The sequence below is a fragment of the Tamandua tetradactyla genome, chromosome 3 (assembly GCF_023851605.1).
Source record: "Tamandua tetradactyla isolate mTamTet1 chromosome 3, mTamTet1.pri, whole genome shotgun sequence".
NCBI classification, from domain to species: domain Eukaryota; kingdom Metazoa; phylum Chordata; class Mammalia; order Pilosa; family Myrmecophagidae; genus Tamandua; species Tamandua tetradactyla.
In genome coordinates, this window is record NC_135329.1 from 103,992,108 (window position 1) to 104,016,425 (window position 24,318).

Below are 24,318 nucleotides of genomic sequence, written 5' to 3' on the forward strand. Positions count from 1 at the left end.
TTGACTAAAACTATGACTTTGCTGAAGGGTACCTACTCCTGCTACAGCCAACACTGCATAGTCAAACACTTTTCACATGTTCATTTTTTTAATCCTCACAATTGTTCCATGAGACAGGAACTACATTATTTCCCTCTTCCAGATGAGGAAACTGAGGATAAGAGTGGTTTAATACATTTCCCAAGATCATCAAGTTATTAAAGAACAGAGAGCTTAATCATCGATCTGACTCCAATATCCTCTCAACAACTGTATTACATTTCCTACCAAAAAACATTGTTTTTTATCATAATATTGTCTTATTTAGAAACCTCCAATGACTTGCCATTCCTCAGAATGGAGTAGAAGTCCCTAAAAATCTGACCTCTCTACCCTATTTCCAAATTGACCCCTAAAGAAACAGGGGCTATACCCTCAGCCTAAATTGATTTCCACACATCTGTCAAGTGAGACATGTACCACCATTCTGTAAAGCCCTTCCTGGTAAGCTCTGCCAAATACATCTTTCACTTCCATGAACCCTTAAGTATCCTGGTTATTGCACAGTTAAAGCCTTGCTGTGATGCAAAATACATATTGATTCTATTGTAAATTAAAATACAGCCTTCTTAAAAGCAGGGACTCACCTCATATTTCCTTGCATCCTGCATAAGCTTATAGAAATTATTCAATGCATCAAAAGACCTCCCTGGAGAGGACTCTGGCCCGGGCTATTTTCCCCACAACAATTTTATTTGATGAGTTATATCGAATATGCCTTCAATTGTGCAAAGGACACTAGCTGAAAGAGATCCACCACATAGCACCATCCCAACTTGTGATATTTTGTTTGTTCCCTTGCTTATTGTCTATACACTAGCATATACACTAGGATATATACTTTTACAAATAATGAATAGATTATATGAATGAGTAAACAACTGATAGCAACAAATGCAATTTTACAGGGATAAAGGTAAAATATTATATTCAAGTCCAAGAACAAATGATGGGCTCTGCCTAAAGAGTAAGACATGCAAAATGTTGTTTTTTAAACTCTAGCAATCTTAAGTGACCAAAAACTGAACCAGAGTCTACAACATGGTGAAGCTTCTAAAAACTAGTGTAATCTTTGGGTGCATGAGTGTAATTGTAAATTCCACACCTCCACAGGTAGCATGTCCTCTATACTCCCTATCACATAACTTAGAAGAAAGTTTTCACCTCTGGGCATCCCTTTAAGAACAAGGCAACCTACAAGGTCAGAACAAGGTGACCAAGATAGCGGGTCCCAAAAACCACCTCACAAATCTCACACAAGGGAAAGCTTAGGAGCTTTGGGCTGCTTGGATTTTAGAAGAGGCAGCAAGACAACACGATAACCTCATGCTGAAGCTCTGCCTTATCCAAAATGGAGGCTCATTCTGCAGCTGTGAGCACAGATTCTTCCTTCGATTATGATTTGATTCCATCTCTTATTAGCTAAGGGGCCTCAGGAAAGTTCCATGACTTATCAGGGTCTTACGATGCCTACCTATAAAATGGGAATGATTATGCAATCTCAGAGCACTGTTGTGAAAATTAAGTACAATAGTGCATGTAAATCACTTTACACAGTTCCAGATACATACATGCTGGCTAAACGTTAGCTAAGGAAACATCTACTAAGAAGCAGTAGTTAGAAAAAGGCAAATCTCAGCTGATCATTAAAAAAACTTTCTAAAAATTAGACGTGGCCAACATAAAGGCCAACATAAATCTCAGTACTCAAACAAAAACTGAACGGCAATTAGAATTTAACTAAAGAGGGTAAAGAATCTCTAATGATGGCAATGTAGATATGGTGGCATCTGAAATAAGGAACCTTCCCACTGCCCTCTGACACTGCCAACATTGGAAAACTTAGGGACTAGTGCTTTAGAATGGTGACTTTACCACTTAAAGGTTATAAGATTTACTTACAACTAAGAATTTGTTCTTATTTCACCAGAAATAAATCATATCTGTCCTCACTAAGAATAAAAATAGCCATCTTTTGTAATATAAGTCATTCCCTAAGAATCCTCCCTTTAGAGGACATGTAGAGTTTAAGCTTCTGCCTTCAGGAGACTGGTATATCAATTACTTTATAATAAACACCTATTCAGTTATGTTACTGTATCTCCTCCTTCCTTCTAAGGAATAACCTGGGATTAGAGCCAGACTTCCACAAAATGACTACATATACACATTACCCTTTTTAAAAAATAGCGAAAAGTCTCTATTTTGAAAATGTACTTCATCAAGTGAACAAAGTTTACTTGTCATCTACAAATGCAAAAATGTCTCCAAGTGCAATTAACAGGAATGCCAGAAATTTCCCTGGGTAAATAAAGGGACAATGGAAAAAGGAAGCCCAAACTTCCAGGTTTTCTGGATATAAATGATGATAAAATAGTTGTTCAATCTTCCTGAATTCCCCCCAAAAACAGCAGAGAAACAAAGGCAGCAAAACAAAAAACTCATAAACATTTACAACAAAACTAAGTGAAAGGTATTGCCATAAAACCTAAAATACAAGCAGTGAGAACTACAAGATCTGCACTGATCAAAAAGAAGGACAGGATGGAAAGTAGCACCATCCAATCACCAAGAGGCGATTGCTGAAATGGATGGTAGATAGATGTGAAAAAGGTAACCAGGACCAAGAGGGAGCTTTACAAAGCTCCAGTTTGCAATGACAGTAATTCTGTGTTCTATGAACTAATAAGTCAAAGTTTCTGTCCAGGACAGAGCCCCATACTGGAAAATAAAATTCTGGAAGCAGAATCTCAATTAAACAGGATGGGGGCAATTGGGGCAAAGTAAATCTCAATCATGATGAAAAATGGAGTAGACAATGAAAAAAAAGGCAGCCATATTTTTAAAATTCACTTCATGGGGGGGGAGAAAAGGAGCTCTAGAGCTATGGTGCTCAAAAAGCTCTCCAGACCTACTATTCCTCACAAAAGTAGACTTATTTCACTTAAGCATGAGTAACAGAAAAGACTGTAGTCAAATATCATAGAGTTAGATAAAAAAAACGAGAAGCAGAAAAAATGTCCCTGTAGATGATGAGAGTACACCCAATAAATATGATCACAAAACTGATGAAAATTCTAACATATACCAAAACAAGCAAAAAGAAATAGAGAAAATGCACATGTATAGAAAATTACACAATTCATAATTTAAACCTTTAGAAACATGGGATTGGAGAAATGAAGAATTTTTTTAAAGATTAAAGAACAAAAAAAGCTTAGAAACAAAATTAAAATATCCTTTAAAAATGAAAAGAACACTAGAAGTGACACAAGGCAAATAAATCTCTAGCACCTTTAGAGAACTAGACACTGTAAGGGAGGAACATTTTTAAACTTAAACAAAAATGAAAGATACGAAAGATTTCAGGAAGAAGTGACAGATGTAGATTACAGGCTAAGAAGATCCAACATACAGATATGGAAATCCCTAAGGAATAAAACCAAAGCAATAAAACAGTATAAATACTAGAAACTATAACTCAACTTTTCTGAAATAAAAAGACATGAAACTGCATCTCATACCTGGGACAAGTTGACCCAGGATAGCCATCATCAAGATTTAGTTTGGCAAAACTCTTAGATATCAAAAAAAATAGTAAGTCTTTGGGCATCCAAAAACAGACCAAGTCATTCTCAAAGGAAAGAAAATCAGATTACACGTTGACATCAGGGCTTTATGCCTTAGACAATGAAGTAATATATTTAAGACATTTGGAAAAGAAAATGTGAACAAAGGATTTTACATCCAGTCAAAATGACCTTTAAGTTTAAATACCATGGGAAAACTATTGCAACAAGCAAGAGCTCAAGAAATACTGTTCTCATGAACTCTTCCTGAAGAATCTAGTGGAGACAGAGGTGAAATGAAGCACCAGCACAAGGACTGGAAGTGACAATTAAAATTTTATTTACCTGTGGAATTAAGACAAAAATATGGTTATTAAGTAAGATGGTAGAGTATGTAATGTCTATATAACCTGACAATGTACATACTGTACAATATTTTAAAGGGTGAAAGAATTGACGGGAATATATGAAAAGAATATATTCACTGATTGCCTTATAGATATAGAATAGGAGCGAAAAGATACTATTTCAAATTAGATGCAGTGGGAAAGAGAGGAGAGAGTGAAGAAAGGGTTACTAATTCATAGCAGGGAATCAACAAATGACAGCCAAAAAAGAAGGGACAAAAGGTATCATATATACATCTATAATGGTAACCATTCATCTGACCTTTACTTTATTCAACCTCTTGGTTTGTTGTCTCACTTGAGATTATTTTGTAAGGTTTTTAAACACATGATCAACTATAGAGAACAAAAGAAATGACACCAGTATACTGTCTGTCCAGCTTTAACAAATTCTTCAGCGATTATATGCCTCCACCCACACCAATTTATCTACTATCCTGAGTTTAGTTTATCATCCCCATACTTGTCATTATATTCTACTTATATATCCACAAACAATATATTGTATTATTTAAGATTATCTAATAGGTGGTATACTGCAATTTTTCCCCTTAGCATTGTTTTGCAAATTCACTTGTTAGTGGTCTAGCTCAGCAGTTCTCAGTAGGACAGCTGCGCACCTTAGGGGACATGGTGGAAATCTGTAGGGTTATCATTGGTTGTCACAACTTTGAGTGGAGAGATCATGGTATTTAGTGAGTAAGAGGGAGCCAGGGATCTTAGATATCCTGAAATGTTCAAAATAATCCTCCACAATGAAGAACTTACTGTTGTCCCATAGGACTCTCAGATAGCTCTCACAAGATACTCATTTAGGTAATAAATTAACTGAGTCTAGAAAAGTTTCGGTAATGAATGGTGATGATGGTAGCAAACATTGTGAATGTGATTAACACCACGGAATTGTATATAGGTGAATGTGGTTTTTTAAAAAGGAAGTCTTAGGTATGAATGTTACACATATGGTACTGGAACAATTAAAAAAAATAATTCAGTACACCACCAAAAGTAAATGCTAATGTAAACTATGGCTTGTAAAATTATTACATTGTTTCATCTATTGTAACAAAGGTACCACACTAATGCAACATGTTAATAATAGAGAAAACTCGGTGTGTGAGGAGAGATGTATGAGAACTCTACTTTTTGCATGATTTTTCTGTAAACCTACAACTTCTCCAATAAAAATAATATTAATAAGCAACCAGCTTCAGAACACAAAGAGCCTTAGAGCTGAGTTCAGTCCACACTGAAGAGACAGCGCTGCAGTCAGGAAGGTTGGAAAGGCTTCCCATCCACCCCACGGTGGGGAAGAGGTGGAAATGCATCTAGAACTTAAATCTATCTTACCTATACCGGAGAGCACATTTTATTTTCATTTGCATAATTCTAAATGTACACTAATTTTCCCAGGAATGTAGCTACCATGTAAATCAAGAGAACAGTGTTCCTGATTTAGATTAGGCTATACAGAGTTATAAACCAATTCGAAAAAAATTAGGTCACCAATGGCAATTCCACTCAAGGTATTCGAGACAATAAAGAGCAGTGGTAACAGTCTGCTTTCGTAGCTATCACATTCATGATGATACTACTTCTGCATACTCATATACCTATTAAGTTCTTACTTCAAAATGGCATACAAATGAAAATGTTAAAAATAGAGTATGACTATTTTCATATCTCTCTTAGATTCAAAGTTATCCATTACATGCAGTTTCAAACAACAAACTACTTAATTATATCTATTAACATCATCATGCCAAGCATTCATATATTCAAATATACAATCTTTTCTTCAAAATTACTTTCCCTTTATTTATTTTATATTACATTGAGAATGTAATACTATTTTAAGCCTTATGTATAAATGGAAGTTCATTTTAAGATAAAATGAGTGATAAAATATTGGCTAAAAAAAGGGTACATTGTATCTAATAAAACTGAATACCACTGCTGTGAATAGATCCACTGTATCAAGATACTGTCATTTCTTTATCAAATCTCTCTCCTGCCTAGCTATCCTCTATTACAAACAAAAGTACTATGGATGATTTTGTGTCTCCTTGAACACATATTATAGATACATGTTTTGTAAAATCTTCCCCTAGTCTATGGCTCATCTTTTATTTTCTATGGCATTTTCTGATGCACAAAATTTTTAGTCTTCTGTTATTAAATGTATTGATGTTTTCCTACATACTTCATGCTTTCTGTGTCTTAAATAAAAACTCTTTACTGCCAGGCCATATGAATATTTTCATCTAAATGTTTTAATTTCTACTTTCTAGGTGTAGGTTCTTAATTCACTTTAAATTCTTATTTGGGTATAATGGAAAGTAGAGAGTTATTTTCATTTCTTCCATGTAGACAGCCAACTGTCCAAGTATCATTATTTCCCTTCCTGATTTGTGATACATCTTCTGTTAAATATGAAATTTCCATAAATGTGTGGTTCTATTTCTGGACTCCCTGTCCAACTTCCTTGGTTTATTTTTCCTTCATCAATATCACAATCTCAACTGCCTTAATTTTTAAAGTTTTGACAAGTACCTGCTTCTTGTTTTTGAAATCATCTTGACTCTTCCTTGCTCTTTATTTCTCCACACAAATGTTGAAGCTTATCAAATTTATTGAAAATAAACTATTGGAATCTTTTTACCATAGTATGAATTTAGGCTAATCTAACAAAAACCCATATCTTTATTATATTGTCTTCCAAATCACAAACACAGGATTTATTTACTTATGTAGATCTTAAATGAATTTCTGAACATTTTATAACCTTCCTCATTATGGAATTGTTCATATATTAGACGTATTCCTAATGAAAGAAATAGTATCATCAAGAAATGATATTTCTTTTTCTATTATATCTAAATGATATTTCTATTTCTGTGTGGCTGTTTTATATAACACACAATTGATTTTTGTGTTCGGATGATACATTTAAAGTACTGAGAAAAAATTGCTAACCAAATTCCATGTCTGGCAAAACTGTCCTCTAAACACAAAGAAGACATAAAACATTCCCTGATAAACAAAAGCTCAAGCAGTTCATCACCACTAGACCTGCCCTTCAAGCAATGCTAAAGGAAGTTCTTCGTATTGAAAGGAAAAGACACTAGACACTAACTCAAAGCCATATGAAGAAATAAACATCTCCAGAAAAGGTGATAACATGGAATAATTAAGATTATAGTGGAGATAAATGAGACAGAGAGTAGAAAAACAAGAGACTCAATAGAACTGAAAGTTGATTCTATGAGAAGATCAATAAAATTGACAAACCTTTAGCAAAACCGGTAAAGAAAAAAAGAGAGAGGATGCAAAAAACTAAAATCAGAAATAAAAAGGGGGTTATTGTTACCAATGGTATAGAAATAAAAAGGATTATAAGATAACTCTATGAACAAATGTACATCAACAAATTAGATAATCCAGATGAAATGGATAAATTTCTCAAAACACACAAATTACCTAAACTGACTCAAGAGAAATAGAAGATCTCAACAGACCAATAACAAATAGAAAGATTGACTCAGTAATCAAAAAACACTTAACAAAGAAAAGGTCCAGGACCATATGGCTTCTCCAGTGAATTTTACTAAACATTCAAAGAAAAAATTAATACCAATCCTTTGCAAACTCTTCCAAAAAACTGAAGAGCAGTAAAAAAAAAAAATACTTTCTAACTCATACCAAAGGCAGAAAGAGATATCACAAGAAAAGAAAATTGTTGGCCAATATCCCTTATGAATATAGAGGGGAAAATCCTCAACAAAATACTAGCAAACCTAATCCAAGAATTATACATCATGATCAAATGGAATTTATCCCAGAAATGCAAAGATAGTTCAACATAAGAAAATTAATAATATATTAATAACATTGATGCAAAAAAGGCATTTGACAGAATCCAACACCATTTCTTTATAAAAACACTTTATAAAAACTAGGAATAGAAGGAAATTTCCTCAACATGATAGTGATATATGAAACCCCCACAGCTAACATCATACTCAATGGTGAAAGACTGAACAGTTTCCCCCAAATTGCAGGTACAAGACAAGAATGCCCCACTTTTACAACTGCTATTCAACATTTCACTGGAAGTGTCAGCCAGAGAAATGTGGGAAGAAAAAGTAAATAAGACATCAAATTTGGAAAGGAAGAGGTAAAACTATCACTATTCATAGATGTAATGACCCTTTACATAGAAAATCCCAAAGCATCTGCAAGAAAACTACTGGTGCAAATAAATGAATTCAGCAAGTGGCAGGGTAGAAGAGCCACACTCAAAAGTCAGTTGTATTTCTATACATCAGCAATGCACAATCTGAAAAGGAAATTAGAAAACAATTCCATTCACAATAGCAACTGAAAGAATAAAATATCTAGGAATAAATTCAACCAAGAATTTAAAAGATTTGTACACTGAAAACTACAAAACACTATTTAAACAAATTAAAGAAGACCTAAATAAAAGGAAAGACATCCTGTGTTCATGCATTAGAAGACATAATATTGTTAAGATATCACTATTATCTGTTGATCACAAATGATAAAAAAATTCACTGCAATCCTTATCAAAATTCCAGCATCCTTCTTTTCAGAAGTGAAAAGCCAATCATCAAATTCATATTGAAGGGCAAAGGGCATCAAATAACCAAATCCATCTTGAAAAGGAAGAAAGCTGGGAGATCCAAATTTCCTTATTTCAAAACCTGTTACAAAGCTACAGCAACTATACAAACATATTAATAGAATAAAACTGAAATAATCCCACAACTCCATAGTTAACTGAATTTCAATGAGAATGTCAAGTCCAGGTAATGAGGGGAAAATAATCTCTTTAATAACCAAAGGTGATGGGAAAACTGGATATCCACATGTAAAGAATAAAACTGAAACTCTAACTTGCTCCACATACCAAAATTAACCTAAAGTGAATCAACAACTTAAATATAAGAGTTAAAAACCATAAAATTCTTAGAAGAAAACACCAGGGAAAATCTTCAGGGCCTTGTATTTATTAGACGTTGGATTCTTAAATGTGACACAAAAAGCATGAACAACAAAAGAAAAATATATATAAACTAGACTTTATCATAATTAAAAACCTTCACACATCAAAGGACAATATAAAGAAAGTGAAAAGACAACCTCAAGAATAGGAAAAAATCTTTGGAAATCATATATTTGATAAGAGTTTAATATCCAGAATGTACAAAAAATACTACAACAACAAAATGACACACAGCCCTGTTTTTAAAAGGGCCTAAAGGACTCAAATAGATATTTCTCCAAAGAAGATATACAAATGACCAATGAGCACATGAAAAGATGCTCAAGATTGTTAGTCACCAGAGAAATGCAAATCAGACCCAATGAGATATTACGTCGTACTACGATGGCTATTTCTTTAATAATAGAAAATAACTAGTGTTGGTGAAGCTGTGGAGCAATTAGAAGGTTTGAACATTGCTGATAAGAACACAAAATGGGGCAGCCACTGTGGAAAACAGTTTGGCATTTCCTCAGAAAGTTAAGCATATGATTACTATATGACACAGCAACTCCATTTTTTAGGTATTGTGCTGGTTTGAAACTGTTGTGTAGTCCAGAAAAGCCATGTTCTTTAATCCAGACTTAATCCCATAGGGAAGGATCTTTCTTATTAAGTTGTGTTCATGGAGATGTGACCCACCCAATTGTGGGTGGATTTTTTGATTAGGTGGCTCTCATGGAGCTATGTCTATGCCCATTCAAGATGGGGTTGCCTACTGGAGTCCTATAAGAGGGAATCATTTTGCAAAAAGCTTCAATGCTGACACAGAAAGAGACCTTTGGAAGTGCAGAAAGAAAATGCCAGGGAAGCTGTTTTGAAACAATACCAAGAGGACCAGCAGATGCCGGCAACATGCCTTCCCAGATCAGCCTTTCTTGAGTCAAGGTATCTTTTTCTGGATGCCTTAGTTTGGACATTTTATGGCCTTAGAACTGTAAATTTGTAACTTAATAAATTCCTTTATAAAAGCCAACCCATTTCTGGTATATTGCATTTCTGGAAGCATTAACAAACTAAAACAGGTTTTCAAAAGAATTGAAAAGATAAACTTGAACTGGTATTCATACACCATGTTCATAGCAGTATTATTCACATTAGCCAAAAGGAGAAGCAACCAATTCGTTGCAAACACAGGAATAAACAAGACAAACATTAAACCGAGAGAATATAAAAACCTGTGTAAGAAATGAGAAGTAATCATACTTCACTACATCGCTCAGCAAGCAAGATTTATATAGTCATAATAATGCAAAATAAAACTATTATGCAGGGATGGAAATTCAGGAAGTCAGCATGTTTGTATGGGGCCAGGGAAGGGTAGAAGATCTAAATTATCTTCTTCCATGGTGGGAAGTCAACAAATAATATCTAAACCTTGAAAAAAAAAGTCAAGAATTAGCACTCACAAGCTTATTATTTCTACATATAATAAGTACATAAAAGAATCAGCTAGAAGAGGTAAAAGTGGTTGCTGGAAGAGGGTCTAGGAAGAATGGGGGATGAGTGTAGTCCTTAACTCCTTCAGAACCATACCCATGTTATAGTTTCAAAATAAAAATATAAAAATACATTTATTCAGTTATTTCCCAAATTCCCTTTTCAGTTCTCTTCCTTTCATGTATTTGATAGGTTTTTTATTATCTACTCACATTTAGTATACATTTTTAAATGGATTTTGTCAGAAAATTCTCTCATCTGAAATTTTCATTCAGATCAAGACAGTTTTGTATGACTCTCAATCATGGTGGATCCTTTCTTCAAGAACTTTCTAATGTTGGATTGTGTGCTCATCTTTGGTGGGGCTTCATCCCCCATTGGGCCTTGGGTGAGGTCTTACACTTGCTTCTTTGAGAAGCTTCAAGGGTATTTCCAGCCTACGGTGATGTCCATGTTAGCTTCTTAGGCTGAGGATTCCCAGGCTAAATGGGTGGTATAAACTCCTAAAGCGGACATCAGGATGTGCCTTCTGGGTCCCTCGTTAGAACCTCAGCCCTCAATCCCACAGCTGCATTCCCCTCCTAGAGCTGCATCCCCCTTCTGAAAAATGCTACCTCTCCCAAGCTTACAGCCCTCCCTGGGGTAGTCTACACCCTGGTGATCTGTCCCCCTTCCCTCAACTGGACAACTCTGAGGTGCCATCCCAGTTTCCAAGCTCCCTGTGGGATAAACCTCTGAGCCACAGCACCGCACTGTGACTTCTCCTCTGTCCAATCCTGCTTCCCATGCTACCTTACAGGTCTTATTCCTGAGAGCCTCCCCCAGGAAGGGTCTTCCTGCTGTAAATCTCAGAGCCTCAGGGAGCCAACCTATGAAAATTCCAATCTGCGAAAATTTCAAGTGCAAATTTATGCGAGGTCAGTCTCATGGCTACAAAATCTGTGGGAGGCTCCCCCATGCCCATCCCACATAGAGCCCCGCTAGACAGACAAGCCTCTGCATGCTCTTCCTGGGCTGATCGGTACATTTATTCTGATCCACCCCTTCATGGAAGGTAAAGTCCTTTTGAAGCATATACTTCCTGCTGGGATCTTTGTTTCTTCTACCTGCCAGGTGCTAGCCAAGGCCATGTTCCATCCCTTTGTGGACATCACAGGCCAAGCGCCTCTTACCAAGACCAGCAGCCTTACCCTAATCCCACCTTGGCAGTCTTAGCTTCTGCCTTGAGAGTGCTGATCTCCACCTCATTCTTTTTGGGAGGGAGGGGGCTGCCAGGAGTTGGTGACCACCCTCACTCTGACAGGTCTGTGATGCTCTTTTCCAGCACCCCTGTGTCTAACCCAAGGAGAGTTTTCAGGTTAGCTCATCTACCCCTGTGCTCTGTCACTTCCTCTTACATTTATAGAGCTCACCTTCTCCCTCAGACCTGAGCTCTCACGGGGGTGGATGACAGCACTTCCTGATGTCCCAGGCGGCATCCAGCAGAGCAGACTATGCTTTACTGCCAGCACTGACCAAGGACCAGCTGTACACAGTAGCCAAAGGAGGCCTTATGCAAGGAAGAGAGCCGAATGTGAGTAACGGATTCTTTCACTGGGGGCTGGGGGTGGGGGTCTACCCTTCCCTCCGGCCCCATCTGTTTCTTCCACCACATCTCAGTACTTGACTTCTCAGCCCCCAGTGCAGAGCAGCAGGGAGTCATCCTTTGTCCAGGAGCAGCTACAGCAGAAATGGGCCTTGAAAAGGACCAAATCACATCTCTGCAATATAACCAGACCAGAAAACCCTGTCTCGTCCAAATGGATAGCAAGTACGACTGGAAAGAGATGGAGAGACAATGGGGAAAATCCTCGTGAATTTCCCAAGGGATGTCTGCTAATTTCCTCGCAGAGAACCCAGGGCTTAAGCAAGAAGGGGGTGAGGATCCGCCCTCCCCCACCGCCCCAGGCCTGTGAGATGAGTCCAGCTGAGGCCCACGGCCCAACTCCCCTGTGACACCACCACGGCTGCGCTACAAGGACACCCTCACGCTAATGCACTCTGGTCACAGTTTTAATTAAAGGCTGTGTGCAGAACACACAGAGAAGGGAGGCCGATCACGCCTGCAGCTGCGGGGACCCCTCCTCCACTCCCGGGTAGAAACAGCAGCTCATTGTGAGCATGGAGCCTCAGGAAGATGTGCTCTCTAATGCACCAAGGAGGCCCTGTCAGCAGAATCTTGGGTCCTTCAGTCCAAGAGGAGGCAAGGGAGAGGGGAGAGAGGGGAAATGGGGAAGCCAAAGGAAAGGGGAGAGAAAATGGGCTCCTGCATCCAGTCTATTTACAAAGTTGTAGCCTTTCCCCTTATTTCTATCCACACAGAAAAAGGCTGCTATTCCTTTGTCCTGGCCCTTTACCTGCAAACATGCATTCTTAACCTGCTGGAGCCTCCGTGGCCTTAGCAGAGAGAGGTGAATACTTACGCCATTCCCTCAACCAATATCTGAGTGCCAAATATGTTATGGACTGAAAATACAGCCCTGGAGGAGAAAGGAGACCTGCCTTTGAGGACTTCATATTATTGCAGAAAGCAACTATCCAAGCCCTGGGTGTTAAGGTGCTACCTATAGGGCTATGGGAAACACAGAGGGATTTAAATCAGCCTGGAAAACCAGGGAAGGCTTCCTGGAAGTGATGATCTTTGATCTAGATTTTGAGGGATAAATAAAATTTGGATAGAAAAAAGGGTGGAGATCAGAAACAAAGGTTATTCGAGTCCAAAAAGAGGTGTGTGGGCAGGGAGACAAAGAGCAGGATGTTGCATTTGGGGAACTATGAGGAGCATTTGTAGGCTAAAGGAGACAGGTAGTTGGAAAATGGAGGAGAAGGTTCTAGCCAGAAAGGATAGGCGAGATTATGAGGGGCCTCTTTGTGGTCAGCTAAAAGGGCCTGACAAAAACCCTACTCCATATCCCGGGGTGGCAAGCATGGAGACTTCGATGGCATGCCCATGAGGGCAGGAAGGCTGCCAGAGGCAGGGAGAAGCCTCAGGGGGAGGTTCCCAAACAGCATTTCTGCCTGCCCCTCTCTCCTGGCTGCCACTTCTAGGAAGCAACATCCATAGTTATCAAACACAAAGCAGGCTTTGGAGGAGCCAGTTATCCCCCCGAAAAGCACCAGGATGTGGCTCACAGACTTCCTGCCCACATCCCCCCTGTGCCACTAAGCTCAGAGGCCACAGGAGTTAGAACCCGAAGATTCTCCACATTGATTCCACTTCCTACAGAACCATGAAAACAGTGGCTTGTAAGAGGTCCCTGTTGCTTAAAAACCCAGCAAGGATAAGACACCACATCTAACCTAAGTAGGAGGCAGGAGGTATGTACATGCCCAGAAAGTGTGCTGAAGAATGCACAAAGAGAGGTGTTAGGATGGGACAGAAATTTCCATCTTTGGAATGTACCTTTGGTCCTGCGAACTCTGACAGTATACATATACTGCTTTTTTTCAATAGAAATAAAAACGAGACCAGCAGATCAGGCAAAGGATCATTCTAAGAGGACATGTTAAGCTACACGTTTAAGTCTTTGGTTCACTAGAGTATTTCAGGGGTAGAGGCTCATAGGGACCCAGGGCAAAAGAGTTAAGGACTGCGCAGACCTTTACCATCTAATAGCAAGGGGACAGGGAAGTAAAGGGAAGAACTGTGATGATGATGAGGTAAAACTACTCAGAGAGGTGAGAAGGTGTAGTTGGCGAGGCCTCTTTGAAGAGGTGACCTGCAAAGGAGGCATCAGTCATTTGGAGATAAGTGAGAAGGTAAAATCATTGGAAGGACACACTCTGTAGTCCTGAGAAGTTCGAAGCGACTGAGAAAGGGGAACAAATGCCTGGGCAGGTTTAAGCCATTGTGATGACTTACATGTTACTGGAAAGCCACTGGAAGGTCTCCTGCCTTTCCATTTCAGAATGCTTTGGCTGAGAGAATATCTAAGAAAGTTCCCAGACATTTGGCTGAGTTTCTAGAAGAGTCATGTAATTTCATTTCATCTGCCTCTCAACTCCTGGCCTTACAATTTTTTTAAAAAATGAGGAGGATAAAGGCCCATTTTTTACCATTTTTAAGAGTCAAGAATTTACACCAAACTCAAGTGACTTATTTTTTTAAATCTCCACGTATAAAAAGAAAATCACTCCTTTCAGAGAGTTTTCTAATTCTTAAATTCTTAAATCTACTGATTCACTAAATTTTTGAGTGAGCTTTTTCTGAGATCTGGGCTCGGAATACTTTCTTTTTTTTTTTTTTAATAGAGCTATGTATCTTAGGAAAGGTTTTCCCCTGAGAATGCTTCAAATATATCTTCCTTTCCCACAGAACTTCTTCAGTGCCTAAAAATTAACTAGCACTTATACAAACCTCAGGAACACAGTCAGAATGCATTTTCCTAAATCATTCTAAAGGAGACATCAGTGATGACAAGACCCTGAATTCTGAAACAAAACTTCTGTTCTCTTTTTAGCCTCATTATTAAAGTAGACTTTTTTGAAATGTTTGGTCACGATAGGATTGCCATTTTCCATGCTGCCTACCGATTATAAACAGAAGTAATTTTCAAATCAAACCAGGGCTCTCCTTGAAATGTTCAAGATGGATTACCATCTGGTTTTATATCAGCATTTTACCAGGTCTGAAATCAGGTCTGAAATTTAAGTATTCTCAAAAATAGCTCACATTCTTTTCATATCACATGAACTAAAGATGTAAACTTCAAAAGGTCACCTAATTTTTCTAACTGTGCCAGGCAAGTGGACATCAATCATACTAGTGACATAGATAACTGATTTATCACAAGTAACTCAGTAATACTGACCTAAGCTAGTTTTACCATTAGGAGTTTTAGAAATTCCTAACTTGATTTCCTGGAAAGCGGTAGATAGAACAGGGTAATCGCCTTTATCTGCAAAGCACATAAAATGTAAAAACAGGAAACTTTCAAGATGATGGAGAAAAGAGGTGCCCCCCAAATTATGCATTATCCATCACTCTCATTTCCGAACACAAAAGAAGCAACAGTCTTTCTTGAAAAGATGCTGCAGTAAAAACCAGCATGGACGATTAAATAGAGAGTGACAGCTGAGGAAGTGAAGACAAGAGTTCCAGCCGGTAGCAGTAGATGTAGCACCAAGTCAGGACCTTTAGTGGTGGAATGCTATTGTCTCAAAAACTTTGCTCACTAAATACATGAGACGAAGCCTGGTTTCTGAACAAATCTTTAGGATGGAATTTATCATTTTCCAAGATATATTTCCCTTCCATTTAACTTAAAAAAAAAAATGATTTATTCTAAATTACCTCTCAACCATTCAACAATCTTGAGTACTGATTCCCGGCAAGGAAGATGCCTCTTCGGGCCCCTAAAGTGTTTACCAGCCAGCAATCGTGAAGCCACCACCACAAACACAATTGTCTTCCCTTTATGTGATCATCATCCCCCTCTCTCGCCTCCACAGGCAGAGATACCAAAACATCACAGATAGAAATTCTATAGGAATTCTCTTTAAAATACTAATTGGTTCAATTCAACAGTTTCCAAGCTGGACAACATTAGTCTATCCTATCTCTCTGTCAACCTCCTCCCTGGAAAATAAAGTGTCTCCTGGTGACACTTTAAAATATATACATATTAATTATCATTTCTGAAATGTGCAGTTTTCCTTTAGACACTAATTTAAACATAGCTGCAAAATATGGTTTAATCCTTGTTGATTTTCTTTCCATCTGAAGCTATGAAAAAGATTGCACAAAAATGCGTTGACATGTAATGGATGCTTTAGAAAGGATTTTAAATATTTATATCACAAATACATTTAGGAAACTAAAAGGGTAAAAACAACCCTAACAACACAGTAACTATCTCAAGCGTTTTAAATATGAAACATATGCGCACATACAATAAAGCAACTCGATGGTTAATGTGGGGAAAAAGTACAGCTCGTCTTTTACATTTTTTGGTTTACCTAAATCAGAACAAGTTGAAAGCAAATTGATGATAACTGAATGTATGTAGAAAATAACACAGATCATGATGTTATATGCCAATTTCAATATTTTATAGGCAAGAAATTAGAGGATTTAAATTAAACACTTGCCACAATAAAGAGATTAAATCATTGAGAAGAAAAGAAACTCCTTTTCACAAAGCACTGTTCTAATTCCCATATGTATTAGGCAACAATCTCTTTCCATTAAAGGAAATGGAATAGCATTTTCAAGATAAACCCAACTGATCAGGCAAAGCACGTGAAGCCAAAATTGCCTCGTAATTTTTTCTTATTTTGAAACCCAAGTACATCAAATAAAAAAATCACTCTCCGGAAGGAGAGACTTGCTTTATATTTCTTCACACTCAGGTCTCTTCATTCAAATTCCCACACAATACAGTCATAACTGCTTTATTAGGCACATGGTCATGGCTGGGTAGCTATTATCTGGTTTGCAAATCACCTCCCTTCTTTCCACTCCTCTTTCTTTACATATGTAAATGATGGTGTCTGATCCAGGGTCCACCACCAGCCACCACAGCTAAATTATCCTCCAGGGACATCAATCTGGCTTGTAATTCTTGTGTCAGTGTAAAAAAAAGGGGGGGGGGGGGGTAAAGGGGAAGCAGGGAGGAAGAAGCTATTTTCAGCAATCAGAATTCCTCTTGATTAGATTTCTGGCTCCTGGTAAATGTTTATACCCCGAAATGCATCACCCTCTGCTTCTAAATGTTTGGCCTTTTTTAGAGGCAAGATATGGCACAGTGTTTGCAATCTAAACTGCTTAAAATAATATATGTCAAGTTTTGCAGGCAACATTTGGTCAAATTCTAATAATCACTCTTGGGAGCCAATGCCAACTTCTAGCAGCAGGTCCAAATGTACAGAATAGAATTTTAACACACACACACACATACAGCCACATCTTTCAGCAAGCATAGTCCTTTCCTCCCCTACTCTGAGGTCATATAAATCACCTTATGTGACACTTGTCACTGAGAATGCAGACCTTTCTGTTAAGGTAATAAATTAATCACAAAATACACAAGATACAGTACTCATTTCCTCGACACAAAATAAAACAGTCTCTCCCAAGGCTGAGCTACACTGAATGTCATTGCTTAGGTGTGTGAATCACTGCACAATTAACAAAAATAAATATCACATGCACATTATCATAAGCTGCAAATGTTAGCTAGAAAACACACATCATAATGCTTCCTAACCCCCAAACAGGGTTATCCATGGGCAGAAATTGTTTGCTGCTCTTAGTTTTTCTTAATTATAATAAATGTTTTTGTTTCTGTGGTCGCTAGAAACTTGAGAGAGGACCCTACCATTTTTCTTTCATTAAAATTCACATGTTATTTCATTTCAAACCTTACAAAGATAAGATCCAGGGAAGGGAGAGGATGCACTGCAATATTTCTTTCATTTGTCACATTAGGCTCAAAATACCAATCTCAAGGATATCTATTTGTCACTTGTCAGTCCGAGCTGAAGGCATTCCACCAAGAGAATGTTTTCACCATTTCACCAGAATCCACTTTCACAAACCCACATTCCGATGAGAACCAACATCTCCAGTACCACTCTCATTTTTCCTTCTTAACCACCTCTTCCCTCTGCAAAGGAGAGAAGCCATTTTACTAATTTATAAATACCCTGGCTATCTAACATCCTGAAAAAAATTTTACTCATCGATAACGTTCAACTAAAAGCAAAAGATCATCCCACGGTAGTGAGAGAACAAAACAGGCAACCCCAGCATGTATTGATTGGTAAGACCTCCGATACTCACTAAAGGCAGCCACCGCAAGGGCCAACGTGACAATGATAGAGAACCAGGAGACCCACAAGGCCTTCTTTCGGTAGTTCTGGGCTTCGTGAGGCTTCAGTCGGGTGCTGCTTTCTAGCAAGCCTGACAAAAACAAGGAGAAGAGGAAGTTAGGCACTTCCTTAAGAAACCCACAGCCCCAGCTACAATTTCCTATCCAAGGACTGCGAATGAACAGCCCATGGGCCGAGATGTTTTGTTTGGCCAATGCTGTGTTTTAACAATTAGGAGATTTCACAGGAAAATCAAACTTTCGGGAAACTCCTGAAAGATCATGTGCTCTGGCAATGTGAGGCATGTATTCTTTCCCAGTAAGGAGCCACTGTCCTCTTTAGAAGAGCTCTGCAGACCCATCACTCGCCCAAATATTATACCAGGTCATTCCTTTGCCCGTGTACTAACCTGCTTGGCTCAGGAAAGTGCTGCTCTTTACAAGGGCCTTCCATTAGGCAAACAACATGAACAGCCCACATTTGGTTGGACACTGGGTTCCCTCTGATGAGGATATGGATTGTCACTGATCCACCAGCATGGGTCCCAAGTGGTTGACTGGGTTTTGCCCAAAACAATGTGTCACCACGGAATGCAAATGCCTTATTGCTCCCCCAGACAAGTAATAGAAGGAACATTTATCTTTAATGCAATCAACAGTAGCCCCCAGGCCCAAATTATATGCCACAGCTTCTTCCTTTCTCTTACTGCCCTGTAATATCTAGCCTCTTGTATGAAGAACCTGTCAAAGATTTCTTGGACATTAAAGTGGTGTGAATCTGTTACAACTGGAGATAACTTTCCAGGTTAACCACATGTAAGAAAAGTTTTATTTTTGCCTCCTATCCTTTCAACATTGAATTTCTCCGAAAGAAATTGATGATAATTCCAAGGCAATGTCCGAGCTTCAAAGCCTTGGGTCAAAGACTAAAACCTATTCTGTCTGATCACGATTCATATTTTTTCTTGTCCTTTAAGGAAAGCTCATATATGGCACCTCTTAGTTGCACAGAGAACCAAATTCTCATTCATTCATTCTACAGAGACACAGGAGTTTATTATACAATCCCTGGGTAAACAACCCACAATAAACCTTTTGGAGTTTGGGCAGTTTCCTCAAAACAGCTCCAAATGATGAAGGAATTGGTAGTTTAAGCTCAGGCACCCATTTGTAAAATATCACACAGCCTGTGACATACCACACCTACACATCAAGTAAAAGACACCACCACCCTATGTGACTGTCTGGGTATCACATTAAAGCTCTCATTGCTGAAAACTAGATCCTGTTAAAAATTATAACAAGGACCCTGTTAAAACTATTCAGCTCCATTTATTACCTAGACCCAAGCATCCCTGAACAATTCCTGACCAAAGCAAGAGGGAATGTCAAAAAGGACACTTAGTGAGCCCAGTTTACAACTCAGATATTTTAAGTAACTGAAACCTAAATGCTCGCTTAGGATCAAAGCAGGTAAATGAAATTGCAGAAGGTAGGAATAAATATCATTTCCATCACCTAGCTGTAGAGCTCTCCCCAAACCTTCTTTAATACATGTATTTGGATGGAAAAGGGAAAAGTCTTCTCTCCTGACAAATTATGTCCTAGGAAAAATGGTTTCAAATGAATATGCAGCATGTCCCTTTGTGTTTTCTTTCTTAGCTGCCAAAAAAAAATCCCACTGTAATTTTCAACTACACTTACCCCTTTCTCCATCAAAGCCATGACCTAAAATGAGGAGGTCCTATGTACCCTCAATAATGTATGTCCCTTTTTCCCAAATGATATAAAAACCTCCCTTTCATTCTAGCCAATTGATTTTCAAGAGTCTGGGAGGATGTAACATTTGAGTCCTGACTTAAATAAGCCCTTCATTTGCTGGATATTTGGACAGTAACATTAATCTCGAGAGGCTTATCCAGGCGGGCAAAAACCAAGGTTCCTTTTAGAAGTAGACTGCATTTTCTAAGTGGATCAACATTCTGCATTTTCTATTTTGCCAGTTACATTTATTTTCCTTGCAAAGCCAGCTGGTTGTAACAATGTTGCTGGTCGTGGCCACCGTACAGGTCTCACCCCACCAGCAGGCCAGCTCGCATGACAGCCAGCATGAGTTGGGCAGCCCCTGATAACATAGTATTTGGGTCCTCCCAGTCACAGGAGGGGGGAATCTTCTCTAGACCTGATCGTCCCCCCATGACATGTTTAAAATTAAAACATTGGAGTAAATGCAATGGGAAGATTACCCAAGGAGGGAGAGATTGTCCCATTTCTATTCAAACTTGATTTCCCCCTGGTTTTCCTTTCCAAAAACAAGCCAATTCCAAGAAAAACTTTCTACTTCTCAAAGAGAAGCAGAATATAATGAGAAAGGCTGGCCTCCCTCCACCTACAAAAATCCGGCTTACAAACAAGTGGTCCATATTCTTCTGCACACATGTGTTGGGTGCAGGCATACTCACCAAACATGGGTGCCCTGGGAATTCTTAACATTTTCAGGAAGCTGGGCTTCAGAGTGCAGCAGCAGCCTGGGAAGGCAGCACCGCCCAGGGAAACTAAGGCAGGCCTCACATTTGCACACAGGACTGGGTCCTCCCTACTCCATATTCAAATTTCTAAAACACACACAAATTTCACATATTTGAGATTAGGGTCTGGCAACCATAAGCATAAGGGTTGTATTGATGCAGAAATTATTCCCTTTTCGGAAACACAAATATCTGCAGGGAAGGTGAAACCATCAGTCATTCCTATAACAGTATGAATTAGTTCTGAGTACTTTCTTCACTGAGAACCCCTCTTAGTGGGTCAAGCTTAGATGCTCTGAAGGAAGGTGTATTTTCATTAGATGGAGGAGGTAGTGGGAAATGTTAAAGCATATAAAACTCTGAGGTGTATTTAGTCCACCAAGACACTGGCCCTCTTGGATCACAGAACTCTTGCCCCCTGAACTGGAATTTCAACCAAACAGCACCGTAGTTACAGACGTATTGAGGTGGCTAGGTTTCTGGGACCAACTCACATCACTTCTAAGGGGAAAATACCTTCAGAGTCTCAAAACACTAGATTATAAGGCAACACTTCGATCTGAGTTAAAGGCAGTCTGAACAGACTCCAAGAGCCCATTAGAACAAACACAGGTAAAGGTGCAGATTCAGAATACCTGATTTCCAAACCCCACATTACCCTATAGGTATTTAGGCCCCAGAAGAAAGCAAGCCAAGCATGATGGAGAGACACAGAGCAGTAAAATGCTGAGGTTTCCTCCTCCCCAAACCTCCCATTATCAGGAAAAAGGTAGCAGCACTTGAACCATCCCCAACCGATACAAAAAAGCAATATTGGAAAGATACAGCCCCAGAAGAAAGAAGAAAAAACACACACACAAACATAAAATATAATAAAACTCCCCAGGTAAACCTCTGATATGTTTAATTAAAATGACTCGTTCATCATTAAAACTTCGCATTAAGGAATAGGTCAAACAAACGAATGTCACGCTGACTTTCAGCTTTCAATGCCATACGACATTGGGTTCTTTGGAGGACAGGACTCATCCTAACAGAGAGGCAGTGTGTGACATGCAATACACAGAGATGGTTTATGAACAGACAGTGAATTCTTTCATGCTATAATATAATAGAAAAAGGAATTCAGTTGACCAATGAAAAAAATCACCTTAAGAATGAATTCAGAAGGGTTTTTTATAATAGAGCATGAGTTGTAAAATGATGCTAAATATTAACTCATCCTATTAACTATTCCCCCCCCTCATCATTTTGTGGGATGAGGAGAAATAGTCAAGGTTTTACAAATGACCCTGCAATGCTACAAAAATAAGCACACTTCTGGGGTCTGTCTTTCATGACAAAAAAATTTTAATTCTACAATATTAGTTGCAGGGGAGAAAGGTAATTAACATGCCCTATAATGAAACGGATACGTTTTACTTCGTGCTTGCGAAGTCACCAGTCATGGGTTCTAAAATGACATCTGTTAATACTATGTGATACTCAGAGAAAAACTGCAACAAAGGTGCGACTGGAGCAGCTCCAGTTCTCAGCCAGCATCTCTGCTGATTCCTTGGGAAGTGCCATTTTCATGTTATTCCATTCCACATTCTACAGTTTAGAATTTCTAAAGGGAAAGAGCTTGTGCATCCGAACACCAAACTCGGAATAAAAATGTACAGTAGATACTAAGAATAGGGCGGCAACCTGCTAAGACTAAAATATATAAACCGGCCACAGCCAACAAAATGAGGCTTCCAATAACGACTCAGAAAAGGGGATGACGGCTGGCGATGAGCCGGCTCCGCGAAGGGCCTAGCTGCAAAAATTCGCTTCCAACACTAAGTGGTTTGAATAGAACCACTGATTCTCTTCGAGAGTGTAGGCTTGGATTTGGATTCAGCAAGAAACAGAAGAGGTGCAGACGCACCCAAAAGGGTTCCCTCTTCAAAGAAGCCAAACCATAAGGAATGGAGGGATCGAGGGAGAGATGCAAGACAAACGCTGGCGTGAATCCGGGAGTCTCCCCGGTTTCAAGCAGGAAACTTAAAAGGGGCGTCGGCTGTATATTGAGAGGTAGGGTTTGGGCCTCTAATGTAAGGGGTGTTTGCGAGGTCCCTAGCCAGTGCCTGGGGAGGATTCCATAGGGGCAGGGAAGGCACGCCCTGGAGATGACTAGGATCTCAGTGATATCCGTCTAACTGAGGTTGGGGTCTCAAATCAAGGTAATCCCCGGTAAGCGAGGGTCGGGGGCGCCCAAGGGGCGGGAGTCCAGCGGCGGCGGTCCCGGTTCCCACTCGCTCCACTTCCCGCGCCCTTCGCCGAGGCAGAGAGCCTAGCACACCACGAGGCCAAACCCACAGAGGGACATTCTCCCGCGGAATAGGCGAGGGCCGGGCCGGGAGTGGGATCTAGAAGGAAGACGCCCCGAGTCCGGGCCCCTACGAGCTCCACAGTCCCCGGCTTGGCGCTGAAAGCAAATAAAAGCCTCCTGCAAACTTTTCCAGTGGACGCTGGCAGGGCTGAGTCGTTCAGAGAGGAGGGCGCGGGGCCACCCAGAGGCAGCCCGGGTACGCCGTGTTCCGGCAAAGGAGCTGCTGCACAGGCTGTGAGGCTGGCGCCCTCTGCTCCCCGCACCCTCGCAAGGAAGTGCCGGCTCCGCGCGCCCCGAGGCGCGGAGTCCCACGGACTGCCCGGTCCAACCTGCTCGGGTGGAGAGAAGGGGAGCCCGAGGAGCGGTCCCTTATCGTGCCTCGGCGGGACAGGCCGGGGTGGCGCGCGCTCACCTCGGTCCTCCAGCCCGTCGCTGAACTGGCCGCTCTCGCTGATCCGTAGCTGCCGCTCCTCCGGCTCCTGCGGCTCGAGCGCCGGGGAGCTCAGCGGACCCGGGGCGGGGGCGGTGGCCAAGGGCGCGTGGCCTCGGGGCGGCTGCGGGACAGCAGGACCCGGAGGGCTGCGGCGCACGCTGCCAGCTGTCGGATCCATGGCGCTGGGCGGCGGATCCCGGCGGATCCCAGCGGATCCGTGTGGCGGCGGCGAGCGCTGCGAGGACCCGAGTCAGAAGTGCGAGGCCCCGTGGCTCGAAACGAGCAGAGGCACTGCAGGACACCGCGGAGAGGGACGGGGGACAGCGGAAGCCGAGGGGTGGAGGTGCGCTCGGGGCGAAGGGGAGAGGGTGTCGCGGAGCCGCGCGGCTGGCGCGGCGGGTCGCAGAGGCTGGTGCTGCGTTGGCGGCGCCGCGCTCCGCCCCCGGGGCAGGTGCCGGCGGGAGGGACCCGCCCCGAGGCCCAGGCGCTGGTGCACCGTGGCGGATGAGGAGGGAGAGAGCCGGCCTGACCAGACGCACGGGGACTGGGAGGCAACCCAAGGCGTTGGGACCAGCAGGTGGCTCAGGCGGATCCAGGCGAGGGCGTGGCCAGAGACCGGTACTCGCCC

General features: G+C 40.5%; 1 protein-coding gene across 1 annotated transcript in view; it reads right to left on the minus strand.

Moving 5' to 3' along the window:
- The window catches only part of TMEM163 (transmembrane protein 163), a 314,773-nt gene extending 290,658 nt beyond the window's left edge, over positions 1 to 24,115 (minus strand). Inside the window, exons 1-2 of the mRNA XM_077153621.1 lie at positions 23,670 to 24,115; positions 18,346 to 18,465 (exon numbers count right to left, since the gene is read on the minus strand). Of these exons, the coding sequence (XP_077009736.1) occupies positions 18,346 to 18,465; positions 23,670 to 23,868 (319 nt within the window). The 5' untranslated portion in view covers positions 23,869 to 24,115. The remainder of the gene's footprint in view (positions 1 to 18,345; positions 18,466 to 23,669) is intronic.
- Positions 24,116 to 24,318: the final 203 nt, after the last annotated feature.